General features: G+C 46.3%; 1 protein-coding gene across 1 annotated transcript in view; it reads right to left on the bottom strand.

Annotated features, from left to right (window-relative positions):
• The window catches only part of ARFGAP3 (ADP ribosylation factor GTPase activating protein 3), a 46,219-nt gene that overhangs the window by 11,742 nt on the left and 19,665 nt on the right, over nucleotides 1-14,812 (bottom strand). The window contains exons 7-12 of the mRNA XM_059401856.1: nucleotides 14,041-14,100; nucleotides 12,586-12,632; nucleotides 11,848-11,990; nucleotides 8,678-8,806; nucleotides 7,905-8,027; nucleotides 2,992-3,123 (exon numbers count right to left, since the gene is read on the bottom strand). Coding sequence (XP_059257839.1) covers nucleotides 2,992-3,123; nucleotides 7,905-8,027; nucleotides 8,678-8,806; nucleotides 11,848-11,990; nucleotides 12,586-12,632; nucleotides 14,041-14,100 — 634 coding nt within the window. The remainder of the gene's footprint in view (nucleotides 1-2,991; nucleotides 3,124-7,904; nucleotides 8,028-8,677; nucleotides 8,807-11,847; nucleotides 11,991-12,585; nucleotides 12,633-14,040; nucleotides 14,101-14,812) is intronic.

Below are 14,812 nucleotides of genomic sequence, written 5' to 3'. Positions count from 1 at the left end.
AAAGCAGAGCATGAGGAAAAGAAAATTTTTGAAAGCTGCGAGAAAAAAAACTCTTCACGTACAATGGAATCCCTGTAGGGCCCTCAGCAGACTTTTCGGCAGAAAGCCAGCAGGCCAGGGGACAGTGGGACGACATACCCCAAGTGCGGGAACACCAACAAGACAGGGCGCCCTGCCGGCCACCAGACTGGCATCACAGAAATGCCGAAAGGAGCGGTGCGAGCTGCACTGATGAATGGTAACTAACAACATACGAACGTGAACGGAGGGGCACCTGGGTGGCACAAGGGGTTGAGTGTCTGACTCATGATTTCGGCTCAGGTCATGATCTTGGGGTCGTGGGGTCAAGCCCCATGTCAGGCTCCACACCCAGCGGGGTGTCTGATGGAGACTGTCTCCCTCTCCCTCTGCTCCTCCCTGCCTCAAAATAAATAATAAAATAAAATAAAAATAAAATACAAAAACTGTAACAGGAGACAAAGGTCATTATGTAATAAGAAAGAGGTCAATTCGTCAGGAGGATGTAATAACTGTAAGCACAGAGGGGCTCCCCTAAATTGATGACACAAATACTAACAGATCTGAGGGGACAAAGAGCCCTGCGATCACGGCAGAAGACGTCAGATCCCCACTTTCAGTAGTGGACACATCACTCAGACAGAAGATCAAGAAAAATTGGACTTGAACAATACCATAGACCAAATGGACAAACGGACATGTCCCAGACGTTCCATCTAATAGCAGCAGAACGCAGATTTTCAAGCACACACACAGAACATTCTCCAGAAAAAATCATTTATCAGGTCACAAAACACATTTACATCATATGCTAGATCTTCCCAAGTCAAGACTGAAGTCCTATTAAGTGTCTTGCAACCATAATGGTTGGCAGTAGAAATCAACAACCAGAGGAAACCTGGAAAATTCACAAGTTAACAACACACTCCTGGACAACCAGTGGGGCAAAGAAGAAATCAAAAGGGCAATGAAAATCTCTTGAAACAAATGACAATGGAAACACAAGGCACCAGAAAGTATGAAACACAGCAAAAGCAGTTCCAAGCAGTTAGTGTACGGCCAACGAGTATCTGAAAAGATGCTCCACGTCACTCATCGTCAGGGAAATGCAAATCAGAACCACAAGTGAGACGCCCGCTCACGCGTGCTCGGCTGGCAATTACCAGAAGAGCCGCGGACGGATGGGAAGTGGAGAAAAGGAAGCCCTGTGCGCTGCTGGTGGGAATGAATGTGAATTAGCACAGCCGCAGAGACGCCCGCGCCGCGGTCCCTCTGAACACGGAAACAGACCCGGCACGGACCACTTAACCCGGCAATCCCGCCTCTGGGCGTTGAGCGAAGCAAACAATGTCCGGACCTCGAGATCTCTGCCCTCCCAAGTTCACTGCAGCGTCGTTCACGGTGGCCGAGACCCGGAAACAGTCTAAGTGTCTGTTGACGGATGAACGGGCACGAAAATACGTACTCAATGGAACACTACTCGGCCATTAAAAAAAGGGAATCCTGCCATTTGGGACAACATGGATGAACCTGGAGGACATTGTGCTAAGTGAAATAAATATTATAAGAGAAAGAAAAATACTGTACAATTTCATTTCTATGTGGAACCTAAAATTTAAAAAAAAGTCGGGGCACCTGGGTGGCTCCATTGGTTTAGTGTCTGCCTTTGGCTCGGGTCATGACTTTGGGGTCCTGGGACTGAGTCCCACCTAGGGCTTCCTGCTCAGTGGGGAATCTGCTTCTCTCTCTGCCCTTCCTCTTCCACCCCTGCCTGCTTGTGCTCTCTCTCTTTCTCTCAAATAAATAAAATATTTTTTAAAAAAGTCAAACTCGGGGCGCCTGGGTGGCTCAGTGGGTTAAAGCCTCTGCCTTTAGCTTGGGTCATGATCTCAGGGTCCTGGGATCGAGCCTCACATCAGGCTCTCTGCTCAGAGGGGAGCCTGCTTCCCCCCCCCCTCTGCCTACTTGTGATCTCTGTCTGTCAAATAAATAAATGTCAAACTCACAGAAACAGAGTAGAACAGTGTTTCCCATGGGCTGGAGGTAGGGGAAATGGGCAGATATTCAAAGAGTTCAAACTTGCATTTACAAGAGAATACGTTCTGGGGATGTGAAGCACAGGACCGGGCTGCAGTAAATAATACTGTTGTATGTACTCGGGATTCGCTGAAAGTATGGATCCTAATGTGTTCTCAGCACATAAAATGAAAACAAACAAAAAAATCCAGACCAAATAGGTTAAACTAATTTGAGGTGAGGCAAATGCATTTCTCATTTATAATGCATATCAATGCCATTTTATTTTTAAAAAGCTGACAGTGGTCATTTTGTAAAAGGATTCTAGACCACTTTAAAAAGTCTGAAAATTCTAATAAAAACATGAATAAATATCCAAAGCACCCAACATCTGAAGGAATTTTCCTATTTAAACAGCCCAGTCATCTCACTCGTCGGCACCACAGAGCCATCAGTAAACACCGAGCACGTGGTAATGAACGTTAGCTGTGACCCCACATCACGCGGGACACCAAAGGAGAATCCTCCTGTCACCCAGCACATGCCCAGGCTGCACCTCTTGTCCAACCCTCGTCATGTCTCCTTGTACTCTCAACAGCAACCTGGTTTGGACAGGAGGGTAAAAAGTGTTTCATTCATAATCACGAACAACTAGAGATGGTCCTTCGGCAGGTGAACAGAGAAATGACTCAACAGAGAAGAGGAAGACACACAACATCACGACCAGAGTCTCAAATGCACTAGGAAAAGAAAAAAAAAGCCTGTCTACAAGGCCAGTTACTGTATGATTCCATTTATAGGACATTCTGGAAAGGCAAGACCGCAGTGGTAGAAAAGAGACCAGGATGCAAAGAATATTCTTGCGATTGTTGAATAAAATCATTGACTAATTTTTAGAGAATTTCCCTAGAGATGTGTGGCCTCACGAGTTCCACTCCCTCTGCTTTGTGTTCGTACCTGTCTGAATAGCCTGTGGTCTTCAGGATGGCGTCAGCATCTTTGATGGTCTCTTTTCTCCAGTAGGAGTCTGAACTGTCTTCCCAGCTAGAAAAAGAGCTGCTTCGGAACTCCACTGGCTCGTCCAAGTACCTGTATGTAACAGAGTGGCAGTGACTTGGGAGACCTTCCTGGTGTCGTCCACACTGTACTTCCTGGTCCTTGAATGTGGGAGTGGCCACGGGACTAGAGCTGACCACTGAGACAGGAGCAGGTATGAGGAGAGCCATTTCCCAGGCCTCTGAAGTGCCCAGTGCCCCCTTCCCACGCCCCACGGAAGACAAGGTGGTGTTTTCCAGGTGCTATAGCCTCAGGCAGGAGAAGACTCCATCCATCAGGAAAACCAAGGTGCCACCCAAAGGCCAGGTAATCTGGACAACCACCTGTACCCTCAGCTGAACGAGAAGTAAACCACCATCGTGTCAGCCTTTAAGATGGGGGATGGTTGTCACTGCAGCAAAACCTAGCCCATCCGCTAGCACACGACAGCTCTGAGTGTCTTTACCCACAGGAGGTGACTTATTTTGCTCTCTTTGCTTCTAGTTCTACCTAATTAGGTAGTCACAACAAAAATCCCACCAAAGCACTAGGACCTTGTTGGCACTCCCTGCTGTCGTAGCCCCCGTGGAAGCCATCAGTCCCAACAACTCCCCATCACTTCAGGTAAGGGATGCTCCCGGCCCCCTCCTCGGGTCGGACGCATGGCTCTGGACGCCCGATCCCTGGACCACTCTGCAGGCTGGAGCTTGGAGCAAACTTGGTCTGTAAGATGCCGGCCTTCTAGATTAAGATGCCGGCCTTCTAGATCAGTTTACCCTCTCATCAGCCGAGCCTCACCGAGCAGGGCCTTGCTCCGAGAGCACAACTCAATGGCAGCTTTGGTCCTGTGTGGTGACCGCGCACTCTCTGACCACGAGCAGCAGGGTCTGTCTGGAACGCGGCAGAGACTGATGGGGGAGGGGGACGTGCCTGGGCTCCTCAGGATTCACAACAGCCTGGGGTGGAAAACGGCTCTGCCAGATACGCGCTCCTTTTAAAGGTGGGGTTCGAGACGTTTGGAAGGGGCGGATTCCAAGGCTCAGGTCCTGGGAAAGGAAGGATGGTGCAAGAGGCTGTCCAGACTTTCAAACATGTCACCCAGGCTTTCTGCTCAGTAAGGAAAGCAGCTCATGGGATACGCGGTGAGCACCCAGCTCTGACGTCCTAAGAAGTCCTACAGAGACGGAAAGCCCGGGTGGCCAGAGGGGCCTGTAATCAAAGGGGGCAGCAGGAACCTTCGAGAACAGACAAGCCAAGGGCCCAGATGAGCTAAGGTTTTTGGGGGTGGGAATGTTGAGAACAAACATCCTCTTCTTGGTTTAAAAAAAAAGGCAAGAAGGGATAAGCTTGCTGTTTAAAGCAGATGGTGTGTGACTTTACATGGCTAATAGAAAGCAAGCAGAATTTCCAAAAGTGGCTTCTGCTTTCTCTAGCGAGGGGGTCATTAAGAGCAAAGAGCAAAAGCTCGTTACACGGCCTTGTCTCCCCAGGAAGGCTGATGGAGGTTCAGAGCAGATCTGCCTGTCAGCGGGGAACGGGCCCAGCTCTCTCCGTGAGCCTGGAGCCCTGTGCTCTCCCCTCTTGAGAGGAGACTTGGACAGAGTCTTCAAGTGGTTCAGAGAAACAGGGCTTCCAAAATGTGGGAGGCACACGGGCCCGGAAAGTCACCTTCAATTATCTGAGAGACTTATTTATAAGGCCCAAGTGAAAGGATTAAGATCAAGTCAATGAGAAATTTAAAAAGTACTTAGTAAGCATCCATGAGGGGCTGGTACTTTGCTGGATGAGGATGCAGGGTGAGGACACATGTCCAGTCCCTGCCCTCTGGGCTGGCTGATTCAAGCTCACAAACCCAGGGAGGTGTGAAGCAGAGGCATTGTTCCTCAGGGAGCTGCCCCTGGACCGGACGGCTACCTTGAGGATGAGAGGGAGTGGGGGGCGACGGGGCCGTAGGGTCCCCTGGAGGATGCTGGGGGCGGGGCGGGGTGGGGCAGGAAGCACTGGACAGGGTGTGGTTGGGGCTTCCAGACTCCTCACCACTCGGAGCGGCTAGGGTTTAGGATTTTGTAGATCTAGTTGTCACTCCAAGGAAATAGTCTTCATTCCCATAAGCCAAAGTGCTTATCTTGGAATTTAAGGGCATCAGTTTTTCAATGACTGGACTGCTGAAGATTCAGGAGGGCGCGAGCCATTCTGCTGGGCTCCTACTGATCAGCAGGGACACTGTGCAGCGTTCCGGGTGCTGGGATGCCTAGGCGTAGGGGTGAGCTCTCCGTGCGTGGACAGATGCGAGAGGCGTGCGGCACCCCTTGGGGGCACAGTTGGCTGGCCCACCAGGCCACAGGTCCACTGGAAGGGCTGACTGACGACCGGGGCTGTGGGACACTTGCCTGGCCTCAGAAACACAAGAGCCGTCTCCAATTTCCAAATCTTTACTGATTTTCTAATTCTCATTCCTAGATCCTGGTTCTCAATTCTTGTCACTCGTGTTTTTGCTCTCGCGCTCGGTCCGCATCCAACCCTGAGGACGCTGTTACGACCCCTTGATAAAGCACCCCAACAGCAGCACGTATGCGATGTGTTGCACGGACGACTGACTGTCTACCCCGGCCGCACGGGGCTGAGCAAATTGTTCTGGTGTCATTATTTTGTACTCAGTGTATAATTATGCTGTTTAGATCCTGAATGTAATGGAACTCAATTTAAAAAAGCCCAAAGATACGGTGGATCTTATTTTTAATAGAAACAGCACTCTTTCATAATTCATAACGTCCAAGTTCTAATGGGCTAATGAATAATTTGGAGGCAGTGCGAGCTCTTGGCGGAGCTCAGACGCTGGCTCTCCCAGGGGCCATGTCTGCTTTCCCTCAGCTGCCGGAGAACTAACAGTGTCCTTGTCCCACTAGCAGTGTTACGACAGAGCAGGGCTGGAAAAGGGACCCCTGCTCCTGGGACACAACCTGCAGGGGAGGACCCCGCGCTCCGGTGTCTCTGGTGGGAGCCCATCAAGTGTGGTGCGTGTGTAAACACCTACTCCCTCGTTTCAAATCATAATTACTGCATAGAGCAAACGCCTTAGGACCAACTCTCTAAGCTTCTGGAGAAAGAGAAACCTACATGATTCCTGAGACTCCTGACAAAGGCAGAAAAAAGTCCCCCGGGAGCCGATCAGTGACCTAGAGCCAGTGACATTCTCCAGAAGTTTCTCAGGGCCCATCCCATGGATAACTTCACTTGCAGCCATTTGTTTGCAACTTGGCTGCCAAGCAGCAGGGCTGATTTCACTTGAAATTTCTTTACTCTTCTATGCTTCTATGCTCGCTCATTTAAGGAGAGAATCTGAAATAAGCTGGCGTGCGAGCAGCTCCCAAATCAGGTTAGAAGTCGAGTTTGATTCTGTAGAAAATGTATTTAAAAACGTTTAAAAGGCATGCTTTGGGAGCGACCTGTAAGGAAACCAAAACCTGGTGTGTTATCCAGGTGACCCTCGGCAGGAAAGAGAAACCCGCCCGTCTCTGACAACACTGACCAGGAACACCACTGAACTACTGAACTACTCGGGTTTTCGGGTAAAACATCTGGACTTGAAATAATGGGAAGCTACGTGAGAAGGCTAGGACTAGTCTTGGGACTTTGAAAAGTACCTCTCACCACTGGCCTGTAGTTCACAGTGAACAGGCGTGTGTACGCGCGACACATGTCAGGTGTACTGTCCACTTTATACGCAGGAAAACACCTGAAGCCTACGCAACCGCCAGATGACAGCAATGCCCTCCCAGGCATGAGGGACGGAGCCCATTACTGACGGACACCTCCTCGGTTTTCCTGGACTCCAAACCTGAAGGACGCCCTCGACATGCGTAAGCATCTAACAACAGGGATTAACCATTCGGACTGGGCCGCAGGTCTCTCGAGCTGAGTTTCTGTATCATAACAGCAACTAAACATAACACGAGCAACAGTGGAGCACTGTTCCAAAAGCTCCGTTTGCATGAACTCACGTACCCACCCCCGCACCCTGCGCGGCAGATGCCAGTATCCCTAACTTACCGATGAGGAAGCTGCAGCCCAGAGGCTGCGTAACTTGAACAAGGTCACACAGTCACTAAATGGCCCAGTCAGGATCTGAACCCAGGCCGTCAGCGCCGGGGCCTACGCTCTTCTCGCTGTGTCCTCCCGGCTGGCGGCCACCTCCAGTTAACAGCCCAGGGGCCTGTGGTTCTTTTTAAAGCAGGACTCCCCTGTGCTGATCAGGTTCTCGAAAGAACCTCAGAGAGTCGGTTCGAGTTTAAACTTGTCCTCTCTGCCCCCTCAGGCCCCTGAACGTGAACCACGGCCCTCAGCCATGGTCGGCTTCACACTGGAGTCAGGCAACTTGTCCCATCTGACGGCGAACACTGACCCACCGGAAGCCAGCTCAGCCCGGGAGCCGCCAGCACACCAGCGTCTTCCATGAATTGAGGCGCACACGCTAGTGTTGACTTAATGTTCCATCCCGCCCGCTGGAGGCTCGGAAGCAGGTATCCCAAGACGAAAGGATCTGGACGTCTGGGATCCTCCTATATTTCTCCCGTTTCACACTTAGAGAAACATAAATTTCTACCTCTAAATTTAACTCTTGTTGGATGATTTTTATTATCAAACACCTTAGTATTAGCAAGCATGGGGTGAAAGCCTCCCCAGTTTTTTCCAAAGGACACCCTGGACTCCAGCTAGAGCTCTTAAAAGCCATGAAACAAAGGATTTGTATTTGCTCCTAACGCCAATAAGTGAGTAAGTCCTCGCTAACCACTGCTTTTCAAAACAACACTGCAGGTAGATTTTTAGCGGGTTACCTTGAGCTGGAAGTAAAGTATGAATCATCATTGTCATCGCTGTACTTCTTTCTGGGTTTTGCTATGATTGGTGTTTCCTGTTCAATGGTTTGCATGTCTGACGTCACGGAATGTGAAATGCCACTTGAGGAAACAGAGAATAAAATGGGAAAAAGTTACATTCGCTCATGAAGACATTTGGGTTCACTGAAGAACGAACGTCTTACTTTTTTTTTTTTTTTTAATTTTAAAGATTTTATTCATTTGACAGAGATCACAAATAGGCGGAGAGGCAGGCAGAGAGAGAGGGGAGGAAGCAGACTCCCCACTGAGCAGAGAGCCCGATGCAGGGCTTGATCCCAGGACCCTGAGATCATGACCTGAGCCGAAGGCAGAGGCTTTAACCCACTGAGCCACCCAGGCACCCCAAGAGCGAACATTTTAATCTATACTCTCAACAAAAAAATGTATTAGTGGGATTAAAAACATGAGCAATAAAAATAGTATGTATATTTTTTGGCATCAGCATCAAAAAGCCTTAGTGATGACCAGAACCTGATTACACAAAATATAGTCACAGATATCAATTCTGTCTGTGGCATCTGTTTAGCGACCAGTCAGGCCTATTTCCTTTTTTTTGAGAATCAAATTTGGAATTTTTCGTGCTATGTTGAGTATTAAGGGAAAACGCTGAAAAAAGGAAGGAATCAAGAAAAAATACTTTTCAAGCTGATGTTAATAAGGAAAAACCATTCACGGTCAGCAACTGGGTTTAATTCCTGGAAGCCACGTACCTTCTGCAATTTCCAAATCCCATGCCGAGTCTCTCGGACTCGGTCTTTTTTTGGCCGCTCATGTTCACCTTCTCGTCCTTTTTCATTTGAATTTCAAGATCCTTGTAGGCTAATCGCAGTGATGAAACGCTGCCAGAAAAACCAAATCTCCTTAATTTGGTTTTAATTTTGTGTTCTCGAGTTCAAACACTAAGCAAAATTAAACATGTCGCTTATAATTTGAGCTTTGTGCTTCTTTCCATAATTAATAATTAGGAAGGCAAATTGGCTCCACCCCCAGGTCTTTTTTGAGTAGATGCTCAAGAAAATTTGAACGAGTTTACAGCCACTTTTTGGTTGCTGCTGATCCCACCTTCCTGTTCTAGTTCATATCAGCTATCATCATATAATGGTTTGTACCATCTGCTACATAATAATACAACATATACGGAAATTATGTTATATAGGATAGTAAAAGGCAGAATTCCTTATCTGGATTAATATTTCATTTATATTTCCACATTACAGAGCAAAAGGATAAGATGAGTCTCACTGGTTTGCTTGATTTAAACACACACACACACACACACACACATTTGACTTTACAAATAGATAAATTAAGAAGGAGTTACTTAATTGCAAAAGGATTCTTCAGAGGATCTCTATATAATCAGGCTTCTGAGAGCATTTAAAACTGTGCTGCGAGTCAGACACTAATGATCTGTTATCAAATGTCTGTTATGAATGTTGCACCAAAGGGGAATGCACCTGTCCCAGACTCCCAGAGTTCTAAAAATGTTATGAATACTTAATTTTTCATAAGGAAAACTATGCCTCTATCAGCAACAGCAGAACTATTTTATATTAGTAAGACAGCGACAGAATGTCGGGGTCCTGAAAAGTGATATACGTATTTTATCAGGAACTCTATGCTATCATCCATTTTATAAAATTGTGTAAAATGTCATGGATTCCTCGTAAGTCACGGTGTAAATGCCGAAGTAACATAAATATATTTCTCTGTATTAACAGTCAACGACAATGGTATGTCTTACTAGAAAAACAGTCAATAGAAAATAGGGGAAAAAATGAAAAAAAAGAGAAAATGCGTCTGCTGTTTTCTTCCCTAGTAAGCCAGGCAGAATTTGTTTTGTTTTGACCGAGCAGTTTGCTCTCTTTACTATTATTCCTACTGAACACACGGATTCTGGCAATGCACTAGGTTTTATCACTCAGAAAATAAAAAACAGCTTTGAGTATACTTTATGGAGGAAGACAACAGATTTGCTGAAAATCGTGAACAGATAAAACTGTTGCAACAGATTCTTCTGGAGAAGAGGAACGGATGTGGGGAGAGGTTCTCCTGCCCAGGAAAAGCACACACTTGACTGCCCAGGCTTCCCGTAACACGGGGCAGCAGCACTGCTAGAATTAAGAAGTCAGGATTCCCTGCTTCCCAGTCCCTGGCTCAAAGGAGGGCTTGCAGCCGCTCAGATCACACAAGGGAAGAAGCTCTGCCTCTTCCCATCACACGCCCCCAACCAACAACTGTGCACACTCCTGAGGGTAAGCCCAGGAGCTGCGTGCCAGGAGGTGAGGCCAGGCTCGTGCCCGGCCAGTCGGAATTTCCCAGGCCCGATAAGAGGAAACTGCGGTTCCTGGCTGCTGAACTGAACTAACTACTCATGGCCATGAAAACATTAACTTGCAGAAGTTAACCTGTCTGTCGCATCTTAAGGATAAAGTGTGTGTTTTCTTGGGCTGGCACAGCTCTGCTTTGGTAGAACTGGGCTGCCCCGGGGCTGAGCGGGAGGGCACAGTGGTAGGGCTGTCCTGAATGGGGCCAAGGAAGCCGTCAAAGCAGGTTCCCAGGTCAGATCCATTAACACCCGGGCCCACATCTCTGCGTTCCTGCTGTACCTGACCGACCTAACGAAAGCTACCAGCTAGGGCTGCTGGCCTTCTAAGGTCACTGTGCTCATCTCCAGCCCCCTGCACCGCAGAGAGCGAGGGGATCAGGCTCTGGATTTTACAGGCTCCAGGAAAACCAGGCACCAGCAATCCGCACACAGCTCGATCCCAAACACCAAGAGAAGCAGTCTAGAGCCTCAGATTTGGCCTCCCCAGGGTTAAGAACGTAGCTTAGAGAAATTAAAGTGAGGTCTGTGACCGCTGGAAGAACATTTTGCAGAAAGCATTTCAAACCATATGTACCCAAAGATGGTTTAGTGCTGCCCCCTACGTTCTTTGAGTTAAATGACAAGGAGAAATATTATACTTCTTTTTTTTTTTTTTTTCAAGATTTTATTTATTTATTTGACAGAGAGAGGGAGATCACAAGCAGGCAGAGAGGCAGGCAGAGAGAGAGGAAGGGAAGCAGACTCCCTGCCGAGCAGAGAGCTGGACGTGGGGCTCGATCCAAGGACGCTGAGATCATGACCTGAGCCCACTGAGCCACCCAGGCGCCCCTACACTTCAAATTCTCTGGGCTTAGCCATCAGAAAGTTCCTTCACAAACTGTTAGTATGAACAGTAAGAAAGCACACCGAATGGGCACGGACTCCGCCCCAGGCACTGTCTGATGCGCTCTGATGAGCATTAACTAAGTTAATCCTCACAGCATTAAACCTCATAAATTAGTATTTTCTTCATTATGCAGTCTACAGTAACTCAAGCCAAAACTGACAGAACACACATGAAAGGAAGAGGGAATAGCACATAAGTAAAACAAACACACATAAGAACTAGGAACCCAAGTTGCTTTTCCTTTCTGCGTTGTGCTCCCCCTGCATCTCTCCCCACGGTCTTTTATACCCAGCACATGCACTCTCCAGAGGGCCGCTCCCTTCTGTTTCCAACACAAACAAAGCCTCTAAGAGCCTTCAGTGAATACTCACAGCCTTCTCTGGACTGGCCCCGGGGCTTCCAGTTTCTGCCCTATTCTGTCTGTCCTGAGCTCACTGAGGAACTCACGCTCCAAAATACATTCCCTCATTCCAGTGCTCCTCTTAGATAAAATGTGAGCTGACTGGCTGGACTTCAAGGGACTCCACATTATCATTCCAATTTCTCCAGTCCAGGCAGCCCCCCTCCCCACAAAATTCAGTGGCATCTGGAAAGCAAATCTCCGAGTTGTATTATTAATAGTTTTATTCACTAAAAACACACTAGGAGAAGCAAGTCAGACTTACATGGATTCTTCCTTAGGCGCCGCCCTGGCCAGAAGGTCTTCCTGTTCCTTCATTTTATCTACAGCCCGGGCTTGTTTTTCAATCTCATTAAAGCATGTGTTCGCCACTTTCTGGGCGCCCAAACTTCCTTTTTTGGCCCCAAGCTAGAAGATATACAGGATTAGGTTCTGCCCAAACTTTTGGAAAGCTTCGCAGCAACAGCTAACGTGGACTGGTGTCTATGACGTGCCAGGCACTGTGACCTGCGCTTCACAAGCGTTCTCTCACTCAGTCCTCACGACCCTGTCAAGCTGGCATCACCATCGACCCCAGTTCACAGATGAGCAGCTCAAGCTGAGGCAAGTTAAGTGGCTTGACCGAGATCATGTAGCCACTAAGTGACAAAGTGGCTGCCTTGGCGCCTGCCTCCAGAACGGGGACCCTAAAGGGAATCGTGGTCTCTGAAAGTTCTGCGGATGACAACCCTCTAAGTCTCGAGCGATAGCATCGCTTACAGAAACGCAAACACAACAGACACTCCCACGGAGCCTCTGCTGATTTTTTTTTTTTAATTTTGTCATCAAAGGAAAAATTTCTTTGAAAACTCATTCTAGAAAAACTTGAGTACGTCTAACATTCATCTCATTGCACAAAGCATAGGTTCTTCATCACAGCCACGTGTATGACACCACAGTGTGGGAAGTGACAAAGGTGGCTATCTCAGAGACGAGCTATTAGGTATTTACACGTGATACTCACTCCTCTTTTGGCTTGATTTGGTTTCTTTTTTATGATAGAGGACACCTCTGCCAAAAAATAAAAAATAGAAAGTCAGGCCAATAGAAATACATAATTTTTCTATTTTTAGTGTATCTGAAAAAAAAACTAAGATACATATCATTATTTAAGAGACTGTAACATTTCCCAGAAGACCCGAACATGAGTGTATTTTAGAGTTAGAGCTTGGTTAAATGGAATTTCTCAGTATTTCCAAGTAGTATCCAAACTTAGAGAAAACATTTTCTGCATACCACCCTGAAGAGAAATTAAGAGCCTGGCCTGGCCCTACACACTGCTTTCTTCAGGAGCATTTCTTCTGTATATTAGAACAAACCCTCCTATTAAGATCTGCTCTTCAAAAACTTTTAGAATTACTTTAAAACATTAAGTTAGCCAGGCATTACGTATACAACTAACTGAAGCAGCAATGAGCTTTTTCACCTCGACTTATATACAGATTTTATCTATTAACCAATAAGAATTATAAACCATTCTATTATTTCATACCAGTACTTTCTAAATTGCACAAAAATATATACTTTAGAGTTCCTTAAAAACTGTTTTATGGGTAAACTTTAATCAAAGACTATATATATTCTATGTTTAAGAGACTCAGTAGGAATAAAATTTTAACTTTTTTCTGACAAAGACGAGAATGTATTTTAAGAGGAAAAGACAGCATAAAGCCACAAACAACGAAAGATTCAAATTTAGCCCTAATATGAGAATTTAACCCCATTACATTTCAAATATGAAAGAGGCATCTAGGGAAGTTTTCCTTTCCCTCGCCTCCTTTTGGAGCCGTGTGGCAGTAGTCACAAAATCTGCTCCCAAACTCCTACAAGGCCATTAACACCGGATGAAAATATCCAGAACATTTCTAATAGTTTAGCTATTTTTCACCAAAGTATTGCTTTCCAATTAATGCCATGTAATACGCACTAATATCAGAATAAAATTCCCTAATAATGCAACATTAAAGATCACTAAAATGAAATTAGGAGAAGAAAATACTAGAAAAGTTCTTGAGTCAACGGGAATGATGGAGCTGCTCTGCCCTCCAGGATTTTTTGCTCAATAAAATCTTACTAATAGATTAATGGTCATGATGCCGTATTAGACTACAAAGTCCTGGCAGAATGTAAAGACGGGATTCATTTTTTGTCTTAATGAATCTCACTCTCGAAATCAGAATGTAAGATTTTTTTTTTTTTTTTAGGATTTTATTTATTTACTTGACTGACAGAGATCACAAGTAGGCAGAGAGGCAGGCAGAGAGAGAGAAGGAAGCAGGCTCCCCGCTGAGCAGAGAGCCCCAGGGGGGGCTCGATCCCAGGACCCTGGGATCATGACCTGAGCTGAAAGCAGAAGCTTAACCCACTGAGCCACCCAGGCGCCCTTCAGAATGAGAATATAGAGTCGTAGGCCTGTTACCTAAACCAGCCTTCGTTGGTGCATTAAGACCTTCCACACTCGGTCCTTGCTCTGGTCCACCTGAAAGTTAAATATCTTGGTATTAATACAGAAAATATACTCGTCAAACACGCTTTTAAATATGTAACAAATTTTACTTTTTCGGTCATATATATCTTACCCAATTTTGCCAATGATTGTTTTTCTGTCTCCACAGAAAATTGTTTTGGTCTCCAAAGAAGATTGTTTCTCTTTCTCCACATTCTACTTTATTATTATAAGAATTTTGATTAAAAAAAAGAATTTTGATTTAAAAGTCTGTCGAAATGGAAGTATGCTTTTTATCCAGTTGCTTTATAGGATAAAACTATTAGTGGTCTAATTAATATTTGACATTCTACCTTATGATCTGGTGTTTTAAAATATACTGTTCTGAGACACCTAGTATGTATGTGGATTAAACACCCAATATGTGTTAAAATTTGCAAACTCTTTTTTTTTTTTAAGATTTATTTATTTGAGATAGAGCGAGAGTGAGACAGAGAGAGCACAAGCAGGGGAAGCAGCAGGCAGAGGGGGAAGCCGACTCCCGGCTGAGCAGGGGGCCTGATGCAGGGCTCGATGCCAGGACTCCAGGATCATGACCTGAGCTAAAGGCAGACGCTTCACCGAGGGAGCCACCCAGGCGCCCCTACACTTGCCAATTCTAACACTAATCATATCAGTAATAGAAATCTAAATCTCCAGGTACCAGGAAATCTGCTGTTTCCTAGTTGCCTAAAAAATGATTCTG

The sequence above is a fragment of the Mustela nigripes genome, chromosome 6 (assembly GCF_022355385.1).
Source record: "Mustela nigripes isolate SB6536 chromosome 6, MUSNIG.SB6536, whole genome shotgun sequence".
NCBI lineage: Eukaryota > Metazoa > Chordata > Mammalia > Carnivora > Mustelidae > Mustela > Mustela nigripes.
The sequence above is the reverse complement of the archived record's forward strand: the minus strand, read 5'-3'. Positions and strand labels throughout refer to the sequence as shown.